Genomic DNA, 22,848 nt, shown 5'->3' with positions numbered 1-22,848 from the left:
CCATGTTTTTTACTTTAATGTTCCATTTGGCCTAATGCTAAAATATATTGCTAAAAGTTGTTAACCAGTTGTGGCTGTAGTTTAGTGGTAAGAATTCCACGTTGTGGCCGTGGAGACCTGGGCTCGAATCCCAGCAGCCACATTTTTAATTTTTAATATTACATATGCATTTATAGTTGTTTAATATTAAATATAACTAATTGTCATTATTATTGTATTCTTTTGTGGTGTGGCGATCAACGAATATTATTTTTCTTTTGATGATGACTAGTTGTTTAGTGAGACAGTTTCTCTCAATTGGCACTCATAAATAAAATCATTTGAGTTTCATCGATTAATGTTAAGGTTCAACATCTTTTTTATAAAGATTAACAATAAATTTTGGTTGTATTTAAGTTATATCATAGGTTTGGAATTTAATCGAATTCTATGAATGACTTATATTTTGAATCACTAAATGAATAATAACATGAAGTAGTGTATAACATTTTGACTATTAAAAGGTTGTCTATCAAAAGTGGGAAGATTTTTTCTATCTCAAAGATGGACTCTTAAATTCTGATGATGTGTTGCAATTCATGTCATTTTGCACAGCTTAAGAAAGTTGCATTTTAGCATCATTTAGGATTAGTTTTATTAAGTTTTCAATATAAATGTATTGTTGTCTGGAACTTGTTACACTTTCCATCTTTAAGTGTTTCAGGATAAAATTTAGATGAGAAAGATATAAAAAGGAAGTAAAGACATGTTTTGAACAAGTCAAAAAGAGTTTCAATAATAAAGGAAAATGATAAGAGACAAGGGAAGACAAGCTTTGAGAGATCTTGACAAAAAGAACAAGCATTGGGAGGAATAGAGCTTGTCACAAATGTGGCTAATTTGTCAAGACGGTGATTGAATTTGTTGTGAACAATCCAAAGGGAGGACAAAGTTGTGACAAGTTCATCACGCCTATGACATGGCATATAACCTTCAACCATTTGAATTGAAGGGATATTAGGTGTTACAGAATTGTTATAGTCGTAGGATGACACAACGAAAAAATTTCTTCTATGTTATTCTTGTTTAGTTGGGTCACATTATTTAGTCCATTTATTTAATTAAATAGGTTTCAGAGAGTCTTTAGACATAATTTTTACTTTCAAAGTAACAACAAATATTGAGTATTGACTCTCTTTACTTTAATTCTTAGGATGATTTATTTTTTTATTTTTGGAGATCTACAATTAAGTGTAAGTAAGTAGACTTCCTTTTTCTAAGATTGAGCCTAACATTAACAATCTATTTACTTTATTTGAGTTATTTTAATTATTTATTTTCTTCTTGATCAAAATCTTATAAATTTATCTATATGAAGTGTCCAATCAACATTTTCATAATCTTACATATCTAAGCAAAATTTATTAATTAGTAAACCTAAATATTGAAATCTATAGTTTATGTTAAACTTTAAATCACAAAAATAATAGATTTAATCCTTAAAGACTTCATAAATTAAAAAAAATTAATGACTTTTAATTATACATAACTATCATAAAAATATGAATCAATTCAATTAAATAAAGGAAATGAAAGGTACCTTATGTTAATTTATCATTGAATAAATACCAAAATATTTAAACAAATAAAATCTCATTTAGTAAACTTAATCCTAAAAATATATCTTTATCATCAAATTTCTTAAATGCAATTGCTTTTTATATCTTAAAATTTCTTAAACCAATTTAAAACAATCAAACTTCATTTGTTTGATTTAATCAAATAACAATAAATGTTGTCCTTTCAAATTTTATTACTCGACGATAATCATATATATGTTTGTATTATTTTAATAAAGTTTATGTGTAATTGTCATAGGTCATGATTTGTTCAAGATTTGGCACTTCATTTTTAGTTTCATATATATATAGTTTCTTATTTATTTTTATAAAGTGGGATAATATTAAAATGACAGAATCCTTTACGACCTTGAATGAAGCTTCATGTTCACCCTTAAAAAAAGACTCAAACGTTGACTTAAAACAGTGCTGGAACCGGCTACAGCCTACAGGCAGTTTGGTCAATGGTCGTCTCTCTCAATAAAACCGCGACCAGTCACCACAAACTGACTTCACTCCTCATGACTACCAACTAACCGAGTTGGATCATCAAAGTCAACCGCCAGATCTTCATCCAACGGAGGATGGCGTTCCGCAACACCATAGTCCGCAGAGCCCAAGATGCCGCACACCGCGACACCTGGAGAGCCACACTCTCCGAATTCATCTCCACTCTCATCTTCGTCTTCGCCGCCTCCGGCTCCTCCCTCGCTGTCAACAGACTCACCGTCGACAAGCCCGCCGCCCTCCTCATCGCCGCCCTCGCCCAAGCCTTCTCCCTATCCGTTGCCGTCGCCATCAGCACCAAAATCTCCGGCGGCCATGTCAACCCCGCCGTCTCCTTCGGCGCCTTCATCGGCGGCAACCTCACCGTGCTCCGCTGCTTCCTCTTCTGGATCGCTCAGCTCCTCGGCTCCATCGCCGCCTGCTTCCTCCTCAAACTCGCCACCGCCGGACAGGTACCACACTTACACGTAATTACCGTTACGTTAACAGTTTTATTTCGGCTAAAATATTATTTTAGTATCTTATAATAATTGTTTGTTTCAATTTAGTCTTACTTTTATTTTTTGTTTTAATTTGGTTCCTAATAAATTAATTAGTTACAATGTCGGATTTCCGTTTAAATTATTTAAACGGAATTAACTATTGGTCACGTAGATGTATAGGTGGATGTCATGTGGATGCCAAATTTTTTGAAAACACCTGGAACCAGAACGACCCGTTTTGAAACCAGAACGGACCGTTCTGAGTGCACTCTTGGTGTGTTAATTTTGCATCCGGAACGGCTCGTTCCAGGTGCAAAATTAACACACTAAGAGTGCAACCAAAATGGGTCGTTCTGGTTTCAGACTGCTAAACATAAACGGTCAATGATTATAGTTCACGGTTGTGAATCGTGAAAGGAAAAAGACCCAAGGTACAAAGCATTTCAAACACTGGATTTGGTAATATTGTCAATGGAAATTGATAACTTTAATTGCTAATTAAACAGTTGGTCTATCCATAGTATTATTAAGGACAATGCAGTGTATCACTAAAGACAATGATAGCAGATTTTATTTCATTGTTAGTCAAACTGGAGTGAACCACTTACTACCAAATTGACACTATACAGTAAAGGATAAAATGACATGATATTTTTCCTTGAAGTCATTAACGATGTACCCAACAACAACAATCTGTTCTTGAAGAGGTAAAACCTAAAGTAAAGGAAGAGGATACACAAGACCAACATTTCACCACGCAATCACATGCAGGGACGGATCTAAGTTAATACTAAAAAAAATTTCATTCTTTTTTTTATATATAAAATATTAATAATTTTATAAAATATATATTATTAATTATATTTTAATTATGTTGTTATATCTAATATAATAAATACATTCATATTTTTTATATTTTATTTTATTGTTTAATTATTTTTTATTTTGTGGTAAAATTATCTTCATTTTTAATGAAGGAAAAATTTAGTTACTTCAAGAATAAGTCTTGATAGATTTATTCTACTTAATAATTAATGTTCTATATCAAATTTTTAAAAATTTAATTGTTAAATTAAAAAGTTTTTCATGTATAGATCAAATTTATAAAACTTTTTAAAAAATTAAAAATTATATGATATTTCGTTAAATTAATTCAAATTAACACATAAAATATTTTTGTTTTAAATGAGTGTAAAAATTTAGAGGACACTAAAAGAAAACAAATTAATAATTTTATTATGTTTATCCTATTAATTTTTATCATTTTATTCTTTTAATTTTAAATAAGTTGCAAAAAATTATAAAGTGACACTTAAATATTTCTTCAAACAGAAAGAGAAAAAGGAAAGTTATCACTCTATTTATAAGACAATTGTATTTTATAAAACTAAGTAATTTTAAGATTTTTACCATAAAAAATATTTTCAAAATTATTATTTTTTAATAAAATTAATATAAAATATTCTATTGTCCCCACTTAACAAGTTGGCGTTCTGGAACGGCCCGTTCTGAATCTAGAACGACTCGTTATAGTTTCAGAACGGACCGTTCTTCTGTACTGGTGGTGTGTTAATGTTGCATCTGGAATGACCCGTTTTAGATGCAAAACTAACACACAAAGAGTGCACCCAGAACGGCCCGTTCTGGTTTCAGAACGGGCCGTTCTAGTTCCAGGTGTTTTTAAAAAATTTGGCATCCATGTGGCATCCACCTATGCATTTACGTGGCATCCACGTGGCCAATAGTTAACTTCGTTTAAATAATTTGGACGGAAGTCCGACATTGCAACCAATTAATTTATTAGGGACCAAATTAAGACAAAAAATAAAAGTGGGACTAAATTGAAACAAACAATTATTATAAGAGACCAAAATAGGTTTTTAGCCTTTTATTTTTATAATTTTTTTTCCACATATGACATATTTATATTTCTAATATACATGGTGTTTATATAAGTTTATTTTGTTGGGATAAAAATAATTATTAGATTGTTACTAGAGAGTAGAGTAAGGATAATGAGGTAATTTTGATATTTGTGTGACGGGATATTTTATCAGTGTTATTTTTATATAAGTTAATCACCTATACACTGTCAGTGTAAAATTTTTTTATACCGACAACCAATCATATCTTTTAATAGTATCATGTCAGTTGCTTATTTAATGAAATAAAAATAAAATAAAATAATTTAAAAGATATGATTGGTTGCCAATGTAAAAAACTTTACACTGACAGTCTATAAATGATTAACTCTTTTTATATACAACTCCATAATGATAACTTTTGAATTTAAATTTTCACAATTGTATTTTTTATCATCACTCAAATGACCTCTCAATTATTAATATATAAGTGTATTTTATAAATTATTATTTTTTCTCATATTTTATTAATGCGAGACTTATTTGTATATCTAAACAATAAGTTTCATTATGGTGCTTGGCAGAGTGTAGCAGTTATTGGACTTAGTGGTGGAGTGAGGGCGGGGAAAGCGGTGGTGTTGGAGATTGTGATGACGTTTGGGTTGGTGTTCGCGGTGTACGCCACCAGCGTTGACCCCAGGAGCAGGAGGAAGGATGGCTTGGTAAATATAGCGCCTATTGTGATTGGATTCATGGTTGGAGCCAATGTTTTGGTGGCTGGGCCTTTCGATGGGGCCTCCATGAACCCCGCTGCGGCTTTTGGGCCTGCACTCGTCACCTGGACTTGGAAGAACCATTGGGTTTACTGGGTTGGACCTCTCATTGGTGGTGGCCTCGCTGGCTTTTCTTACGAGCTGATCTTTGTTAGCCACACCCGTCAAAGGTGGCGCACAACTTATTAATAAAAACGACTCTTCATATCTTTCTTCTAATGTGTATGTACGCTGTGTTTTTTCTTTTTGTCATGAATCAACCATTTTTGGTATTAAACTAAGACATGCCTACTGAGCTATCTTCCCAAAAAAACTATTCAACTTAATATAACAATCATGAATACAAGATTATGTAAGGTCAAAGAAACTCAAAGTAAATCATATAAAGAAAACCTTCTCGCTCAAATTGAATTGGAGAAAAAAACATTTGGTCCAAAGAAAATTGTGGTTTTTGTGGTGAAATTCTTTTATGAGTTCTTTTTATTTGAACTAGCATGAAATTGTTTCAATTTAGGTATTCCCGATTAAACTTTCTTAAGAATGGAGACAGACTAGATAGAGTGACTAATAAGTACTTGTTTCCATATTTTCATCAATGATTATCAAGCAATAGTTTTCATGCATATATATACTCAAATAGACGGAATAAACAATACATATACTGACAATACAAATCATCGTCCACTTCGCATAATTATCAAGTTACAACATCATGATTTTAAGAATAACAAACTACGAACTACACTACGGAATTAAATGAAACTAAACTAATCCTAGAAAAGAAAGAAAATATGGTCAAGAAGTTGTCATACCCAGCAATTCCGTGTACGGAAGCCATATGTGCAGGCAGTGAGTGCTTGTGAAAGTGCAAGTATGATTTTTTCGACTCCTGTAAAGTAACATGCTTCTCATATTTATAGAACCAATCGAGAGTGGTTAATTTTTGTGCAAGTCCATCGTGAGCGCGTAACCGCTATCCACTATGTCAATTACGTGGCTTAAATGTAATTTCTTGTAACCGTTCATCCCACGTTTCTTTATTTCTTTGACTAGGCTTAGTAATTGCCTTAGTGTAACTGTCCCAAACTGCTCAAGCAACCTCTATTATATTAGAATTACTCGGCTTACCCTCGAACACCCACATTCTTTTAGTCCAGCTTGATCTTTACTTGTATGACATGTATCCCTTTTGATTTTTTCGAGTAGATTTTGAGAGAATTTGCTTCGAGTGCCCCCAACATGTGGCCACTATGGTCTTTTTTATGATACCTGTAATTTAATTATTAGACATAAAAACTATTTATGAGCCTTCACCGAACAGCTTAAGCATTTCAGTTTTCAGAGAGATGGCTCATGACCAAAAAAACAAGAAAAAGAAAAAAAATATTTTTGTAAAGAACTGCACTCTGATTTTAAAGACAAATTTAATTTAAGGGAACCACAACATTATACTTACCATTTCAGTTTCCATTTTTTCTTTTGTTTAAGAAAATCTATTAAAAATGTTATACATTTCATCACCAACCAACAAGCCTAACATTCTACATAAAGAAAACTGTTAAAACAATTCAGGGAATAATTTCAATTCTTTTCATTCATCTTTCTTCTCAAATGAGGTACAATTATATAAGCACTATTAACAGCTTATACGTAAAATTAGGAAACAACCTTAAGAAACAAAAAATAACTTTATAAATTTACAACTTATTCCTAACTAAGCATAACAATAATTTAAATCCAAATTCTATCTTCAACACTCCCCCTTACGTTGGTGCATGAATATCAATCATGCCCAACTTGTTAATGACTTCTTCAAACACCCTTCCTGAAACAACCTTTGTTAATACATCAACAATTTGATCTTCAGACAGAACATATGGAGTTTGAATTACTTGATTATCTAGCTTTTCCTTAATAAAATGTCTATCCACTTCAACATGTTTGGTTCTATCATGTTGAACCGGGTTATGTGCAATTTCTACTGCAACCTTGTTGTCACAGAAAAGATTCATTGGTTGTTCATATTTGATTCCCAAATCAGCCAGGATGCTCCTAATCCATAATAATTCACAAATGCCATATGCCATACCTCTAAATTCAGCTTTAGCACTAGACCTTGCAACTACCTTTTGCTTCTTGCTTCTCCATGTGACTAAGTTGCCTTCTACAAAGGTAAAATACCCTAAAGTTGATTGCCTTGTAGTTTTATCTCCAGCCTAGTCCGAATCCGTGTATCCTTCTATGCAAGCTCTATCATTTTTTTTTTAAAATAATAGACCTTTCCCTGGTGAACCTTTCAGGTATCTAAGATACGGTATATTGTTGTCATATGTTCCTCACTAGGAGAATGCACGAACCTACTTACAATGCTCACAGAATAGGCAATGCCAGGTCTAGTGTGAGATAAATAAATTAACTTCCCTACTAACCTCTGGTATCTATGCTTGTCCATCTCAATCTGGTCTGGATATATAGCAAGAGAATGATTCATTTCAATTGGAGTATCAGCTGGCTTGCAAGCCAGCATTCCAGTCTCAGATAGAAGGTCTAGAATATATTTTCTTTGAGATAGAAAAATGCCTTGTTCAGATCTTGCAATTTCTATGCCAAGAAAGTATTTTAGTTGTCCTAGATCCTTCATTTCAAATTCAGCAGCCAGTCTCTTCTCAAGTAATTTCATTTCTTCCACATCATCTCCTGTTAACACCATATCATCTACATAGACAATAAGTATGGCCACTTTTCCTTTGGTATGCTTTATAAACAAGGTATGGTCTGAATTACTTTGTTTATACCCAAACTTCTTCATTGCTAACGTGAGTCTTCCAAACCATGCCCTGGGTTATTGTTTAAGGCCATATAAAGCCTTTTTTAATTTGCAAACTACACTTTCTTTTGAAGGTGCTAGCTGTACTCCTGGTGGAACCTCCATGTAGACCTCCTCTTCTAAATCACCATTCAAGAAAGCATTCTTTACATCGAATTGCTTCAAGGGCCAATCTCTATTAGCTGCTATGGAAATTAGGATTCGGATTGTGTTGAGTTTAGCCACTGGAGCAAACGTATCTTGATAGTCTACCCCATATTTTTGTGTGTATCCCTTTGCCACGAGTCTTGCCTTGTATTTATCAATACTTCCATTCGCTTTTAACTTCATAGTGTATACCCATTTGCACCCAATTGTCTTTTTTCCACTTGGTAAAGAAGTTAGTTTCCAAGTTTCATTTTTCTGAAGTGCTTCCATCTCTATGTTCATTGCTTGTTTCCATCTAGGATCTTCTAATGCTTCCTGCACACTGTTAGGAATAGATACAGTGGATAATTGATCAACCGTTAGAGCATATGATTCAGATAATCTATGAGATGATACATAACTGCTAATAGGGTATTTTACTTTCACTCTCGGATCTGGTTCATAAACTGTTTTGGTATACCTTTATTTTGTCGTGCTGATCTTCTGATTTGTATATTGTGACTGTTAGAAGAAGTTGGGGTGGAAGAGTTTACAATAGGGACAGAAGTTACCTCAGTAGTAGGTTCGGGATGTGTTTTAGAACTTTCCATAACAGGTGATTCTGGTATGTAAGGTAGACTTGGTGTCTCATTTTGTGGAGGATGACTTGCATTGACAAGATCTGTACCTGGAAAATCAGTGGAGACTTTAGGAGAAGGATTTTGATTTGGTGGACTGTCCATAATAAGAGGATATGTTGGAGTAGGAGTCATAGGTAGAGGTAAACAGAATTCTTCTTCTCCAATGTGATGAATCTCCCCCTGAGAAGAAGAATGGGTGACTCCCCCTGAATAGAAAGGTTCGGACTCCCTAAAGGATACTTCAAGTGTGACATGCATTTTGTGGGTTTGAGGGTCAAAGCAACGGTATCCTTTTTGGACGTCAGAATAGCCGACAAAGATGCATTTTTTAGCACAAGGATCAAGCTTGCCGCGTAGTTTTTTTGGAACATGAACATAGGCAGTGCAACCAAAAACTCGAGGTTCAAGATTCATTACATGAGGAATGGAAAAAAAAGTTTCAAGCTTCTGTTGAGGGGTGAGAAAACCTAAAACACTAGAAGGGGTGCGATTTATAAGATAGGCCGCAGAGAGGACTGCCTCACCCCAATAATGGGAAGGGACATTCATGTCAAATAATGAAGCCCGTACTACCTCCAACAATTATCTGTTTTTCCTCTCAGCTAGTCCATTTTGCTGAGGTGTATACGTACAGGAGGTTTGATGTTTTATCCCTTTAGAAGTTAAAAATTCAAAAAAGGATCCATTCTTATACTCAAGGCCATTATCCGATTAAAAAATTTGGATGGAAGTATTAAATTGTGTTTGAACCATACTGTGAAATTTCTGAAAAATAGGGAAGACGTCATTTTTATGTTTAAGCAAAGAGATCCACACCATTCGAGTACACTCATCAATAAAAGAGACATAATAATAAGAATGAGAAAATGAAGGGACTCTAGCAGGGCCCCAAATGTCAGAATGAATGACTTGAAAGGGAATACAACTTTTATTCAAACTGGGGTAAAAGGGAATGCGATGGCTTTTAGCCATTTCACAAGTAGAACATTGAAATTTAGAGGGATGACAATTTGAAAATAAATGGGGAAATAATTTTTGAAGATAACCAAAGGAAAGGTGCCCGAGTCTTTTATGCCAAAGCCAAGCAACAAAATGGAAAGAATCTGGAGTGTTAGTAGCAGATTCTCTGTAATGCAAGTCAGTACCACCCTCAGAGACGTCTAAGAAGTAAAGGTTACCACGTCTAACACCATAGCCAAGAATCACCTTGGTCTGGACGTCCTGAAAGACACAAAATGCGGGCCAAAAAATCACACTGTAGTTAAGTTGTGATGTAAGCTGACTAACAGATAAGAGATTGAAATCAAGAGAAGGAACAACAAGAATAGAATGAAGAGTGAGAGTTTTTGATAGAGTAATGGTACCCTGACCAGTAATGGAGGCAGAACCACCATTAGCAGTGGTTATGGTGGACTTACTGCATGGGAAACAATGTTTTAATGTAGAAGCATCATGAATCATATGATCTGATGCGCTAGTATCAATTATCCAAGTAGAATTCCTAGAGTGAGCAGAGAAAGCAAGAGTTTTACCTAGGATACCTTCACACACAACATTAGCTTGAGGAGTGTAGACCCCTAAAATTGTCCGGGTCGGAAATAAAGCTCAAAGACTCTCAAAGATCGAAGGAAAGTCAGCCGGAAGGACTCCTGGAAGACCCTAGGATGATTCTTTGTAGGTCTAGAAGTCTTAGAGTAGCTTAGAATAAGGGTGTGTGAGGATTGGAGCCCAATACGCCCTCCCAGAGGTTCAGTACGGCCGTACTGAGCTATTTGAACTACAATACGACCATACTGAAACCAATACGGCCGTATTGAAGTTTTTGAACTTCAATACGGCCGTATTGAATTCAATACGGCCGTACTGTAGTTCAAAAACCCAGTACGGGCCGTATTGACCTCCCAGGCCGTATTGCGCCTCAATCCTATAAATAGGACATCATTTGCACGTCATTCCACACTTTTTCCACACTTCTGGACCCTCGTGCTGAGTATTCTTGGGTTTTTGAGCCATTCTCTGCCCTAGAAATCTCTCCGAGAGCTGATCCGACGAAGTTCTTGAGTCATGAGCCATTAGCTTGAGACTCGAACAAGTCGAAGGGATATCTCTTTGATTTCCATAGTAAAAATTATTTTTAGGGAAAGGAGCGAGCGGACGTGTAGTGGGAAGGAGCGCCAAAAAGCCTCCTAAACTTCGTTTTGAATATATAAAAGCCCGCTTCGAAGGTTTCTTTCCAAATCCTTTCTTTTACTGCTTTTATTTATTGCTTTTTGATTGTTGGATTGCATGTTTAGAGCTTTCATCATGTAAATATTTTACTTATAATCGTTTCTAATAAATGGGGGTAATTTAGTAACTTTACGCTATTATTTATGAAATAATCTGTCATAGGGAACCCGAAAGGGGCGTTGTGGGGTGCTAACACCTTCCTCACACGTAACCGACTCCCTTACCCAACTCTGGTTGTAATGGCCGAAGTTGATTTGCGAAAATCAATTGCCTTATATCTTTTTCCAATATTTTGAGTAAAACATTGGTGGCGACTCCAAGAACCCCTTCTTTTTGCGAAAACCACTAATCCATGGAGGGTCCCGCTTGGGATTAACATGGATTGGTGAGAGCCATTTAAACAAAATTGTTAGCTCGATGAGGTCTCAGTTTGAGAATAAGTCGTTCTAACAATCCATCATCTTTCAAAACTTAAAAAGAGTCCAACCATCGTCGCGAATGCCAATGTCCGTTTCGGCGGGTGGCGACAGATGGCGACTCCACTGGGGAAGCCTCGAGAGTCAGTCCCATTTAGTGATGGATTATTTCTAAAATAATAGTTTAAAATTACTTCGTTACCCCTCGCTTGTATGATAATATGTTTTACCTAATTGGCTTTAATAACTGTTGGATGTTTAAATTTTCGCAATTGTTTGAAATATAAACTGCACACGAACCTTTGCACACAACAGTTCCCTCTATACCCGGGGGCATGAGTGGAAAGCCATAGGGAGTGGATGTTAGTACGGCCGGTTGTCGAATGGGTCTATAGGTGCCCGTAGACCGTTGTCGGAAAGCATCACTCAAGGTGAAAATCATGAACTCAAGTCCGACAGTGCGTTGGAGCTTTCCATCGACTTACGACGAGAGGGATTGGGTCCCTATAATGGGGGCACCTTGGGGGCCTTAGACCGGTGAGAACAGTTAGAACCTCCTTGAATATGCACTTGTCTGCAGGATACCCCTACCTCGTGATTCGCTCGTGACTGTTCGTGGATGAGTGAATTGTTTGTGGATTGTTTATGTGACATTGTTTGAGCATACATTGCATTCTTTAAACATACAACATTCCCCTTTTAGAATAAGAATAAATAGGAATAATAATCTTCCATTACATGGTGTTAACATCTACCTTCATCACATTCATGTAGGTAGTTTCCATTTTCACCCAAAAAAATACAAAAAACAAAATACCCAAAAAAAAGAAAAAAGGATTATTTATCCAAACCAAGCAATATCATGCATCATCTTAGGAGCATCCTGAAAACATGATAATGCTTAGTTGAATAAACACAATGCATGCATATTCAACGCCATCATCTCATATCATGCATTCTTATCGAAGATCATGGAGGGATCTAGGTGAGTGCATTGCATACATCTCTCCTAGTAATTCATTAATAACATTAATAAAAAGAAAGGATTAATCGATGCGTATGTTCAGAATGGATCGCAGGCCGTTTGTTATTAAGTGTAAACCAACAACCGCGCCAAGCGAACGCACATCAACTCCGTTGTTGGTAATCAAGACGAATAAAGGGGAAGGTCCGATACCGTTGAAGATCATTGCTCCAAGACCTTTTCCCTACGAATCGAATAAAGCTGTGTCATGGATATACGACATCCATTCTTCTGCCGACAGCGATATCTCTAACATCGCTGGACTTGGGGGCATGACTAGGAGTGGCAGGATCTACACTCCCGAAGATCTTCATGATAAAGCTCCCAAGAATAAAGGAAAGGAAAAAGAAAAAGAGAAAACCGAGGAAAATAAAGAATCCGAGGAGGAGACTGACGAGCTGTTAAAATATATCCGACAGAGCGAGTACTCCATCGTGGATCAACTTCATAGGACGCCAGCAAAGATTACTCTGTTGTCGTTGATCCTAAGCTCCGAATCGCATCGACAAGCTCTGTTGAAAGTCTTGAACGAGGCATACGTGTCGCTAGGGGTGGGTATATGGACTCGAGTCCGCGGACCGGTCCGTAAGTCCGCGGACTTCACGGATAACGGACTCAATTTTTTTAATCCGTATAATCATATGGACTTTTTAGGTCCGACCCGTTAAGTCCGCGGATTTTGCGGATTTAATCCGCGAGCCCGCGGATTACCCGTTTAAATGTGGAACTTTAAATTTGTTTGGTTGTGTATTAAGACTTTTAAAGTTTTAAGGTAGTAAGGCTTTAATATTTGGTTAATAGTTGGTATGCTTGGACTTTAAATTTTAAAGGCATTGAGACTTAAATATTTCTATTAGAAATTTAGAATGTATAAACTTTGTTATTTAAGACTTTGGTTTATTATTTATATAATGTTTGATGTTACTATTAGAAGTATATTTATATCATTTTATATGTATTTTTTTTCCTCATGTTTTCATAGGTTAAATAAAGAAAAAGAAATTCAAAATCTCATTAAATGTGTCAATATTCATTAAAAAAATTTAGATTTAATTGGGCCCGCGGACTTATCCGTTTATCCGCGGGTTTCACGGGCCGGATACGGACTTGAAAATTTAAGTCCATTTATTTCGCGGACCGGATTTATCCGGCCCGTTAAAAATGCGGATTTCGCGGACCGGGCCTTAAACGGGCCGGACCGGTCCGCATACCCACCCCTACGTGTCGCACACTATCTCCCAAGACAAGTTTGAGGGGATTGTTAGTCACATCACGGCTAATGATCACCTCACTTTCACCGATGAAGAAATCCCCGCTGAGGGACCGAATCACAACAAGCCCTTGCACATCTCTGTAAAGTGCAAGGAATACCACATCGCTAAAGTCTTGGTGGATAACGGATCTTCCTTGAATGTGATGCCAAAAAGAACGTTCGATCAAATGGCAATCAAGGGAATCCAAATGCGCCCGAGCAACATGATCGTCCGAGCTTTCGACGGTTCTAAAAGAGAAGTGGTGGGAGAAATTAATCTTCCAATCCAAATTGGACCCACCATCTTTAATGTCGAATTTCAAGTGATGGACATTACTCCCGCGTACAGCTGTCTCCTCGGCCGACCTTGGATTCATGATGCGAAAGCTGTTCCCTCTACGCTCCACCAGAAAGTCAAATTCATAGTGGGTGACAAGCTGGTGACTGTACAAGCTGAAGATGACATACTCATCAGCAAGCCATCTGCCATACCTTACGTGGATGCAGCAGAGGAAGCTCTAGAGACCGCCTTCCAAGCATTGGAGATCGCCAATGTCGAAACGTTTCCCCGAGAAATGAAGAAGGTAGCCTACATGCTCACCAAGAACGGATACTTGCCTGGACAAGGACTTGGCAAGGATTCCCAAGGAATTCCCGAGCTACCCATTATTAAGGATAATCCGGGGAAACAAGGGTTAGGATACAACCCTAATAAAGATCAAAGGACGAAGAGGAACCAAGATCCTTCTCGACGTTCTTTAAGCCAGATCTTTAGGAAGGCCGGTTCACAAGCGTCAAGGTCGGTCGTCGTCATCAAGTGCTCTTCTCCTTCCGATAGGGATGTATAGACCTGATGACTGTTAGAGATTACTCCTCGGGGACAGCCCGACCCCCGAGCCTCGATAGGGCACATGTTTCCACTATAATTATAATAAAATCGTTCTTTATTATTTCTTATTGCTTCTTTTCTTGCTTGCAATAAATTTCTAGACCACATTATTTTTAACCCTATTTGAATAAGCATGAATGAGGTTAAAAACGTCTTAATAACAATAAACCCGCATCATTTTTATGTGGAAGTGTGTGTGACAACTTGGAGCACCTTTCCTTGGCCTCGACAAGTGCCATCATGGATAAAAAAGAAATCCTTTAAGGACAAAATCCTAAAAACAAAAAAAGCTCGGCAGGAAACCCAAAAAGGGGGCTGCGCAAAAATAAGAGCAAAGAACCCGCTAGGAATCCCACGAAAGGGTGACCTAGGCAAAAATTAGGGTTGCAAAAATGAACAAAAACAAAGGTCCGCTGAGACGCCACAAAGGGGTGTTTTAGGCAAAAATAAGGACAATCAAAAAGCAAAAGAAATCCATGATGGTACCATGAGCTGAATTCAAAAAGAAAGGTTCAAGGGAAACTATCTAAGTTGTCGAATCACAACGTCAATAACAAGACTTTCTTAACTTCATAAGTGTTTAATCAAACAAGCCTAAACACATGAGCCTACCTTGGCCAGCCATTTTTACAAATACCGTTTTCAAAACAATAACAATCCCCTCTAAAACACAAACTTTTGAACAAAAATACCTTTCCTTTCTTTTCTCTTGTCCCAAACGATTTTAGAATAATCTAGTAGAAACATGGAGATATAGTGGTCAATAGGAGGGTTGATACGTCTTCTAAAGGAAGGGAAGGATCGCTGGGTTGATGACACCAATCTCGATATAACACGCATCATTCCTCGGTTACAGAAATCGGCAGCGCATAGCCCGTCTAGAGGAATGGCAAAATCCAAGCAAAGAAACGCATCGGTTAATTCTTTTGAAAAATAAATCAAATAGAATTAGGTGCATCATACCGCATACATGCATACAGATGATAGGTGTACTGGAAGATCACTTATTCTCTGTTTATTTAAATATATATATATATATATATATATATATATATATATATATATATATATATATATATATAAACTTCAGAAAAAACAATGCGCCCGTACCATGTTCAGTACGCCCGTACTAAAATTAGGGTTATGAACAAATTTTCAACTCAATACGGGTGTACTGAAATGAATACGGCCGTATTGGCCATAACGTCCACACCAATACGGGAGTATTGAATTCAATACGGCACGTATTGGCCCATTCTTTTGTACATCAACAGTAAGATCAGTACGGCCGTACTGAATTCAGTATGGGCAGTACTTTTTTCTATAAATACGTCCCTCCTCCTCTCATTCATCACAACATCTTCATTCCTCTGCATACTTTATCTGTGAGTGTGTTTGAGATCCCTCCGATTCCGAAAAAAAAGCCGAAATCGACAAAAAAGGCAAAAATTCAGAAAATCCAACAATCGTACAGAATAACTGAGCCTGGAGAGGCTTGCCGAAATAATACTCCCCAGAGACATCTCAGCTTGCACTCTTGGGCCGAATTCCCAGTGAAAGCTATCAGAGCAAGATCAGCAAGATTCCCCAATGGAAGCATGATCATCCAAACAAAATATCCGAGTCAAAGGACTCAGACTTCCTCAGTGGAAGATAGCTTTCCAACTCGAGTGACGAGTGAAGCAAAGCCTAAAGAGGCTTTCTAAATAATACTCTGGGATACACAAGATCCTCAATCCCCATTCGCATACTCAGAGGCACTCCTCCAAAAAAGGAAAATCCAAAAAGATCGATACCCATTCCCCAAGCGGAATTCGGTATTCAACCAAAAAACCGAACGTCAAGATAATCCGCCTAACAGAAGAGGCCAATCAAGGTCAATACGACAGAATCCCCCAGCGGATAACAGCCTACGCAGAGGCAACAAAACCAAAAATCAAAAATTCACCCGAATAAGGATAACCAGGATACTCCACCAACGTCGAAAGGACGTCAGCCAATCATAAGGCATCGCTCACCTCAGAAAGAGCATCTTTGTGTCTGCATCCCCAAGGAATCAGAATTTCCCAGTGGACACCAACTACGCAATGGAAAGTTGGGACACAAGAACCTATGAGTAACTGCACATCCCCTAGACGGATCCCTGCGCTATCCAGCCCTCAGTGGCACCAAAATCAAAAACAACCGTCGAAGCAGCATCGTGGACTGTGGAGACAAAATCATCACAAATCCCTAGAGAGGGCAAACTCACGCTACCAAGGTTGTCAGAAACACCGAGGTATGCAACGAGCCTGGAGAGGCGACGACTAATACTCAACTACCCCGTCGTCAGAAACACGGAGGTATGCAGCTACCGAGGTTGTCAGAAACACCGAGGTATGCACGAGCCTGGAGAGGCGACGACTAATACTCAGCTACCCCGTCGTCAGAAACACGGAGGTATGCAGCTACCGAGGTTGTCAGAAACACCGAGGTATGCACGAGCCTGGAGAGGCGATGACTAATACTCAGCTACCCCGTCGTCAGAAACACGGAGGTATGCAGCTACCGAGGTTGTCAGAAACACCGAGGTATGCACGAGCCTGGAGAGGCGACGACTAATACTCAGCTACCCCGTCGTCAGAAACACGGAGGTATGCAGCTACCGAGGTTGTCAGAAACACCGAGGTATGCACGAGCCTGGAGAGGCGACGACCAATACTAAGCTACCGACGTCGTCAGAAACACGGAGGTATGCAGCTGCCAACGTCGTCAGAAACACGGAGGCATGCAGACCCTGGAGAGGGCAAACTCACGCTACCGAGGTTGTCAGAAACACCGAGGTATGCACGAGCCTGGAGAGGCGACGACTAATACTCAACCTGGAGAGGCCACTCAACAATTTTCCCACCGGAAGACACTACAAGTCGGAAGGATGGCTTACTCCCCGGACAATTGGGTCAACTCCTTTACTTGTCAACCGGTACACCAAAAAGCCGTTCGACTAAGTAAAGGGGGGGCAGCTGTAGACCCCTAAAATTGTCCGGGTCGGAAATAAAGCTCAAAGACTCTCAAAGACCGAAGGAAAGTCAGCCGGAAGGACTCCTGGAAGACCCTAGGATGATTCTTTGTAGGTCTAGAAGTCTTAGAGTAGCTTAGAATAAGGGTGTGTGAGGATTGGAGCCCAATACGCCCTCCCAGAGGTTCAGTACGGCCGTACTGAGCTATTTGAACTACAATACGGCCATACTGAAACCAATACGGCCGTATTGAAGTTTTTGAACTTCAATACGGCCGTATTGAATTCAATACGGCCGTACTGTAGTTCAAAAACCCAGTACGGGCCGTATTGACCTCCCAGGCTGTATTGCGCCTCAATCCTATAAATATGACGTCATTTGCACGTCATTCCACACTTTTTCCACACTTCTGGACCCTCGTGCTGAGTATTCTTGGGTTTTTGAGCCATTCTCTGCCCTAGAAATCTCTCCGAGAGCTGATCCGACGAAGTTCTTGAGTCATGAGCCATTAGCTTGAGACTCGAACAAGTCGAAGGGAAATCTCTTTGATTTCCGTAGTAAAAATTATTTTTAGGGAAAGGAGCGAGCGGACGTGTAGTGGGAAGGAGCGCCAAAAAGCCTCCTAAACTTCGTTTTGAATATATAAAAGCCCGCTTCGAAGGTTTCTTTCTAAATCCTTTCTTTTACTGCTTTTATTTATTGCTTTTTGATTGTTGCATTGCATGTTTAGAGCTTTCATCATGTAAATATTTTACTTATAATCGTTTCTAATAAATGGGGGTAATTTAGTAACTTTACGCTATTATTTATGAAATAATCTGTCATAGGGAACCCGAAAGGGGCGTTGTGGGTTGCTAACACCTTCCTCACACGTAACCGACTCCCTTACCCAACTCTGGTTGTAATGGCCGAAGTTGATTTGCAAAAATCAATTGCCTTATATCTTTTTCCAATGTTTTGAGTAAAACATTGGTGGCGACTCCAAGAACCCCTTCTTTTTGCGAAAACCACTAATCCATGGAGGGTCCCGCTTGGGATTAACATGGATTGGTGAGAGCCATTTAAACAAAATTGTTAGCTCGATGAGGTCTCAGTTTGAGAATAAGTCGTTCTAACAATCCATCATCTTTCAAAACTTAAAAAGAGTCCAACCATCGTCGGGAATGCCAATGTCCGTTTCGGCGGGTGGCGACAAGGAGAGGGAGAGGAGTCACCATCAGAAGAGTAGGGGTGGGCAAAAAAAACTAAATTGAACTGAACTGAACTGAACTGGTGGTGAATTGTACTATAAAAAACTGAACTGTTTGTAAAAAAAATTGAACTGAACTGTTTAAAAAAAACTGAACTGAACTGAACTGTTGTAAAGTTGAACTGTACTGAACTATAAAAACTGAACTGAATTATAAAAATTGAACTATTTTCATAAAAAAATAAAAATTAAATGTGTTTAACATGTTATGTCTTAATAGATTAACTCGATAGTTTAATAACCAAAATTTTAGAAAAAAAGTGATTTGAAAAAAAATTGTATCAATTTTGTTGAACTTAACAGATCAATTGAGCTATGTTGAACTACTTATTTTTAGGCTTAAAATTCACTGAGTTTGTTTGACTTAATTTTATATTTTTTTCCTTTGAAAAATTTAAATAAAATGGAAAATAAAGTAAAGTTGACAAATGTGTCCTATTTTGATAGATAAATGAGTCAAAATTGTTCAATTCAAAATATCATAACAGTTTAGTGCAGTTTAAATTGCAGTTCAGTTCAAGTTTTTATAGTATAGTTCAGTTCAGTTCAATGACACAAAAGAATAGTTCAGTTCAGTTCGTCTGAACTAATATTTAGTTTAGTTCAGTTCATATGAACTACTTTTAAGTTCAGTATAGTTTTTATAAGTTCAGTTCAGTTCAGTTCGTTTTGCCCACCCCTACAGAAGAGGAATGGAGGGCTTTGGAGGAGACTTTCCGGCGAGGACGTTTGGTGAAGTCCCACCACGTTGGATACCCGATGATTTCATAGCAACGATTCTTGGAGTGACCAGAATCACCACAATGAGAACATAACAAGGTTTTTCCATAGGAACTATCCTTACGATGTTTAGGAGGATAATTAACAGGGAAGAATGAGGAACCTGAGATAGTAGAGCTGAGGAATCCGAGGTAGGGGCAGGACGACCCATGGTGATACGTTGCTGATGTTCACGACGGACATATGCATATGTGCTCTCAAGGTCTAATTTTGGGTCTTTACGAAGAATCTCTCCACGAACTTGGTCAAAATCAGAGTCCAAGCCACTACGAAAGATGTGAACGCGTAGATGAGCCATGGAAGAATGCATCTGGACCACGCCATTCACGGTGGTTTCAGGAGAAGACATACGATGATCAATCTCTTGAAATATGGAGAGTAGTTCGTTATAATAAGTAGAGAGTGGACGACCATGTTGTTTGGTGGAGAAAGATCGTTGGTTTAGTTCGAAAAGGCAAGTTTCATTGGATCCATCGTAGAATGTGCGGAGAGCTGCATCCCAAATTTGGTGGGCAGATTCAAGGCGGATAAACCGCTGCATCAACGGGGGCTCATTGAGTCAATAAGCCAGTTTTTCACCCGTTTATTCTCAGTAACCCAGTTATCATAGGTGGGGTCATCAGTGGAGGGTTTCTTTGTTGTGCCAGTGAGGTACCTCGATTTGTTTCGAGCACCAATACGCATGTCCATTAGCTAGGACCAAAGGGGGTAGTTAGAGTCATCAAGTATAACGGTGATGGGAAAGGAAGAATTGTCTTGCTGAATAATAATATTGGAGGACGGAGCAGAGGTGGTTGCATTGGCCATGGCTAAATTGGGAATTTAGGGATTGAAAACAGTACGAAGATGAAGGTAGGTGTTCCCGGAATTAAACAACAACTGATACCATGTTAAAACAATTCAGGGAACAATTCAGGGAATAATTTCAATTCTTTTCATTCATCTTTCTTCTCAAATGAGGTACAATTATATAAGCACTATTAACAACTTATACGTAAAATTAGGAAGCAACCTTAAGAAACAGAAAACAACTTTATAAATTTACAACTTATTCCTAACTAAGCATAACAATAATTTAAATCCAAATTCTATCTTCAACAAAAACAAAAGTCCCAAGATCAATTAACATGTCAAACTTAATAGGAATGGGCAAGCTAACCTGATTTCACCTATGAAAGCCCCACCTTTTCCCACCCAAGAATTCTGTGCAAAAATCTCAATCCTATCTGTAATTGAGTTTTTCACCTGATTAATGTACACAAAGGGAGGTGCAACAACAACATCTCCTCATCATTTCCTGCTGTATCAATCTTTGCACACATTCAAATCACCTTAGCCAATTTTCACATCTTTTCCTTGATAGGTGTCACACCGATATCTCCTTTTATACAACTATTCTGTATGTTGTTCCTTTTTGTGTGCCTACACGTTCATCTTAACATAATCATATTTGGTAATCCCACATTTTTCTTTCATTGTATCTTTAAAGTATAACATTCACTATTATAGAATATACTTAGTCATATAACATTACCATAAAACTTCCTTTCGAGTTGGAAGTATTTTGCAATCTCAAATAACACCCTTAATGTCTTTCTCCATTCTAGTAACTTATACCTTGTTTGTAACATTTCCATTAATTTCCCCATCATTTTCATTAACAAGAACTCCTATAAGGCCTCAAACCATTCCCTTTTTAACTCAATCTATGGTCTCATAGTCACTCCAAAAATCCAAATAAAGCTAAAGGATTGTGATAGGCCCTCGACAACTAATGTAAATCTTGTTGAAACATCAAACATGGATCACACTCATGAGAAAGAATTTCATTTGTAAACAAAAAAAAAATATTAAGTCAGCTACACGAAGCATTACCTGTTATTTAATAATGAACAAACAACCCCTGCAACCGATCAAAAACAGAAAGGGGTATAAAATGGAAAGTAAAAAAATCGGAATTAGACACTAACACACTTCCAGTTGCCACCAACAAAAAACTACAACCACAGAAAAAGGAAGGAAAAGATCAAGATGTACAAAATAACTCAGAAGAATTAAATAAATGCTAACTAAATGGTTATAAAGAAAATTGTATCATAATACATTGTCATACCCAACAAAAGAACAATGGATTTGATTAGTAATAGTAACTAATAAATGCTACCCATTCAGCATAATTACATTCCTCAATCGAAAGTTATAATTTTTTCAAAAGGGAAGCGTAGTACCTTGGCAGAGGCAGCCATGGCGGGAGGGTTTGGCAGAAGGGGAAGAGAGGGTGGAATGGACGTTTGGGAAGAAGGAAAGTGTGGAAGAGAAAGGTTGAGAGTTGAGAGAATGAAGGTTGTAGGAGATGAGTGATGTTGAGGTTGATGCCATTCATTCTAATACAGTGAATCAATCTGAATTCGGATTGCAAACACTGTGTCACATTCCCTAACTCTTATTGGATACAATATTCTAAATTTTGTTTGACACAACATTATGTGGAAAAACTATAGCTCACATACAGAGAAGCTCTCCCTTATTTTGTTATTCATGATTCCATTTGAGATAACAAACTTGAGTTTTATCTCCTCTTCAAGAACACATTCCATTTTATAATTATGTTAAGAACATGTCAAAAAATGTCCCAAGTATATCAACCTTCTTTTGGTTTCTGCTTCCCTCAAATGGAAATGCATGTTTCCATAAGATCTGGTGTAACCAGAAAATCTCATTTCTAAAGAGGCATCATCTTTATACTTTGGCGTGGTGATGATATTAAGCAACAAAAGATATAGAAAACAAAGGACTCAACGATGCAAATAGACCCATCTTTATACTTTGATTTATTTTTCTTCTATTTCTACTTTTTTCTATTCCTTTCTTTTCAATTTATTATTATTTTTCTCTATTTCATTCTCTTAATTCAAACCATTAGTAAGGAATAACGATGCAAATACCCACATTGCTATAATGTTGGCTCTCATGCGTCTGGCTCTCAATTAATCCCATGAAAGAAAAATTAGTTACTGTTTGGTTAAAAAAATAAAAATTTAAGGTCTCCTCATGCATTCATGCTAGCTGCCACATCGCTCCACAGGGCTTTAGAGTTCTAATTTTCAAACCTTTTACCCAAAAAAAAAATGAAAAAGAACATAAGACACGTTGTATATGTATGTTTAGTTACCAATTTAAAATTATGATAAAAA

General features: G+C 37.4%; 2 protein-coding genes and 1 non-coding gene across 3 annotated transcripts; 2 read left to right on the top strand and 1 right to left on the bottom strand.

The window, feature by feature from the left end:
• Positions 1-70: 70 nt before the first annotated feature.
• On the top strand, positions 71-142 carry TRNAH-GUG (transfer RNA histidin (anticodon GUG)). The gene has a single exon. It is a non-coding gene; the product is annotated as a tRNA-His (tRNA).
• Positions 143-2,009: 1,867 nt separating this feature from the next.
• Positions 2,010-5,514, top strand: LOC109818771 (putative aquaporin TIP1-1). The gene is made up of 2 exons (XM_083060618.1): positions 2,010-2,557; positions 5,034-5,514. Exons 1-2 carry the CDS (start codon positions 2,183-2,185, stop codon positions 5,409-5,411), a joined length of 753 nt encoding a protein of 250 aa, XP_082916744.1. The 5' UTR covers positions 2,010-2,182; the 3' UTR covers positions 5,412-5,514.
• A 14,039-nt stretch (positions 5,515-19,553) lies between these two features.
• LOC145949816 (uncharacterized) lies at positions 19,554-20,344 on the bottom strand. The gene is made up of 2 exons (XM_083060704.1): positions 20,234-20,344; positions 19,554-20,189 (listed from the first exon to the last, which is right to left on the bottom strand). The coding sequence occupies exons 1-2, from the start codon at positions 20,342-20,344 to the stop codon at positions 19,554-19,556; spliced, it is 747 nt and encodes a 248-aa protein (XP_082916830.1).
• Between the last annotated feature and the right edge of the window lie 2,504 nt (positions 20,345-22,848).

This window comes from Cajanus cajan, chromosome 7, assembly GCF_000230855.2.
Source record: "Cajanus cajan strain Asha chromosome 7, NIPB_CcT2T_4, whole genome shotgun sequence".
In the NCBI taxonomy this organism is placed as follows: domain Eukaryota; kingdom Viridiplantae; phylum Streptophyta; class Magnoliopsida; order Fabales; family Fabaceae; genus Cajanus; species Cajanus cajan.
Note: the sequence above shows the minus strand (reverse complement) of the source record. Positions and strands in the feature narration are given on the sequence as shown.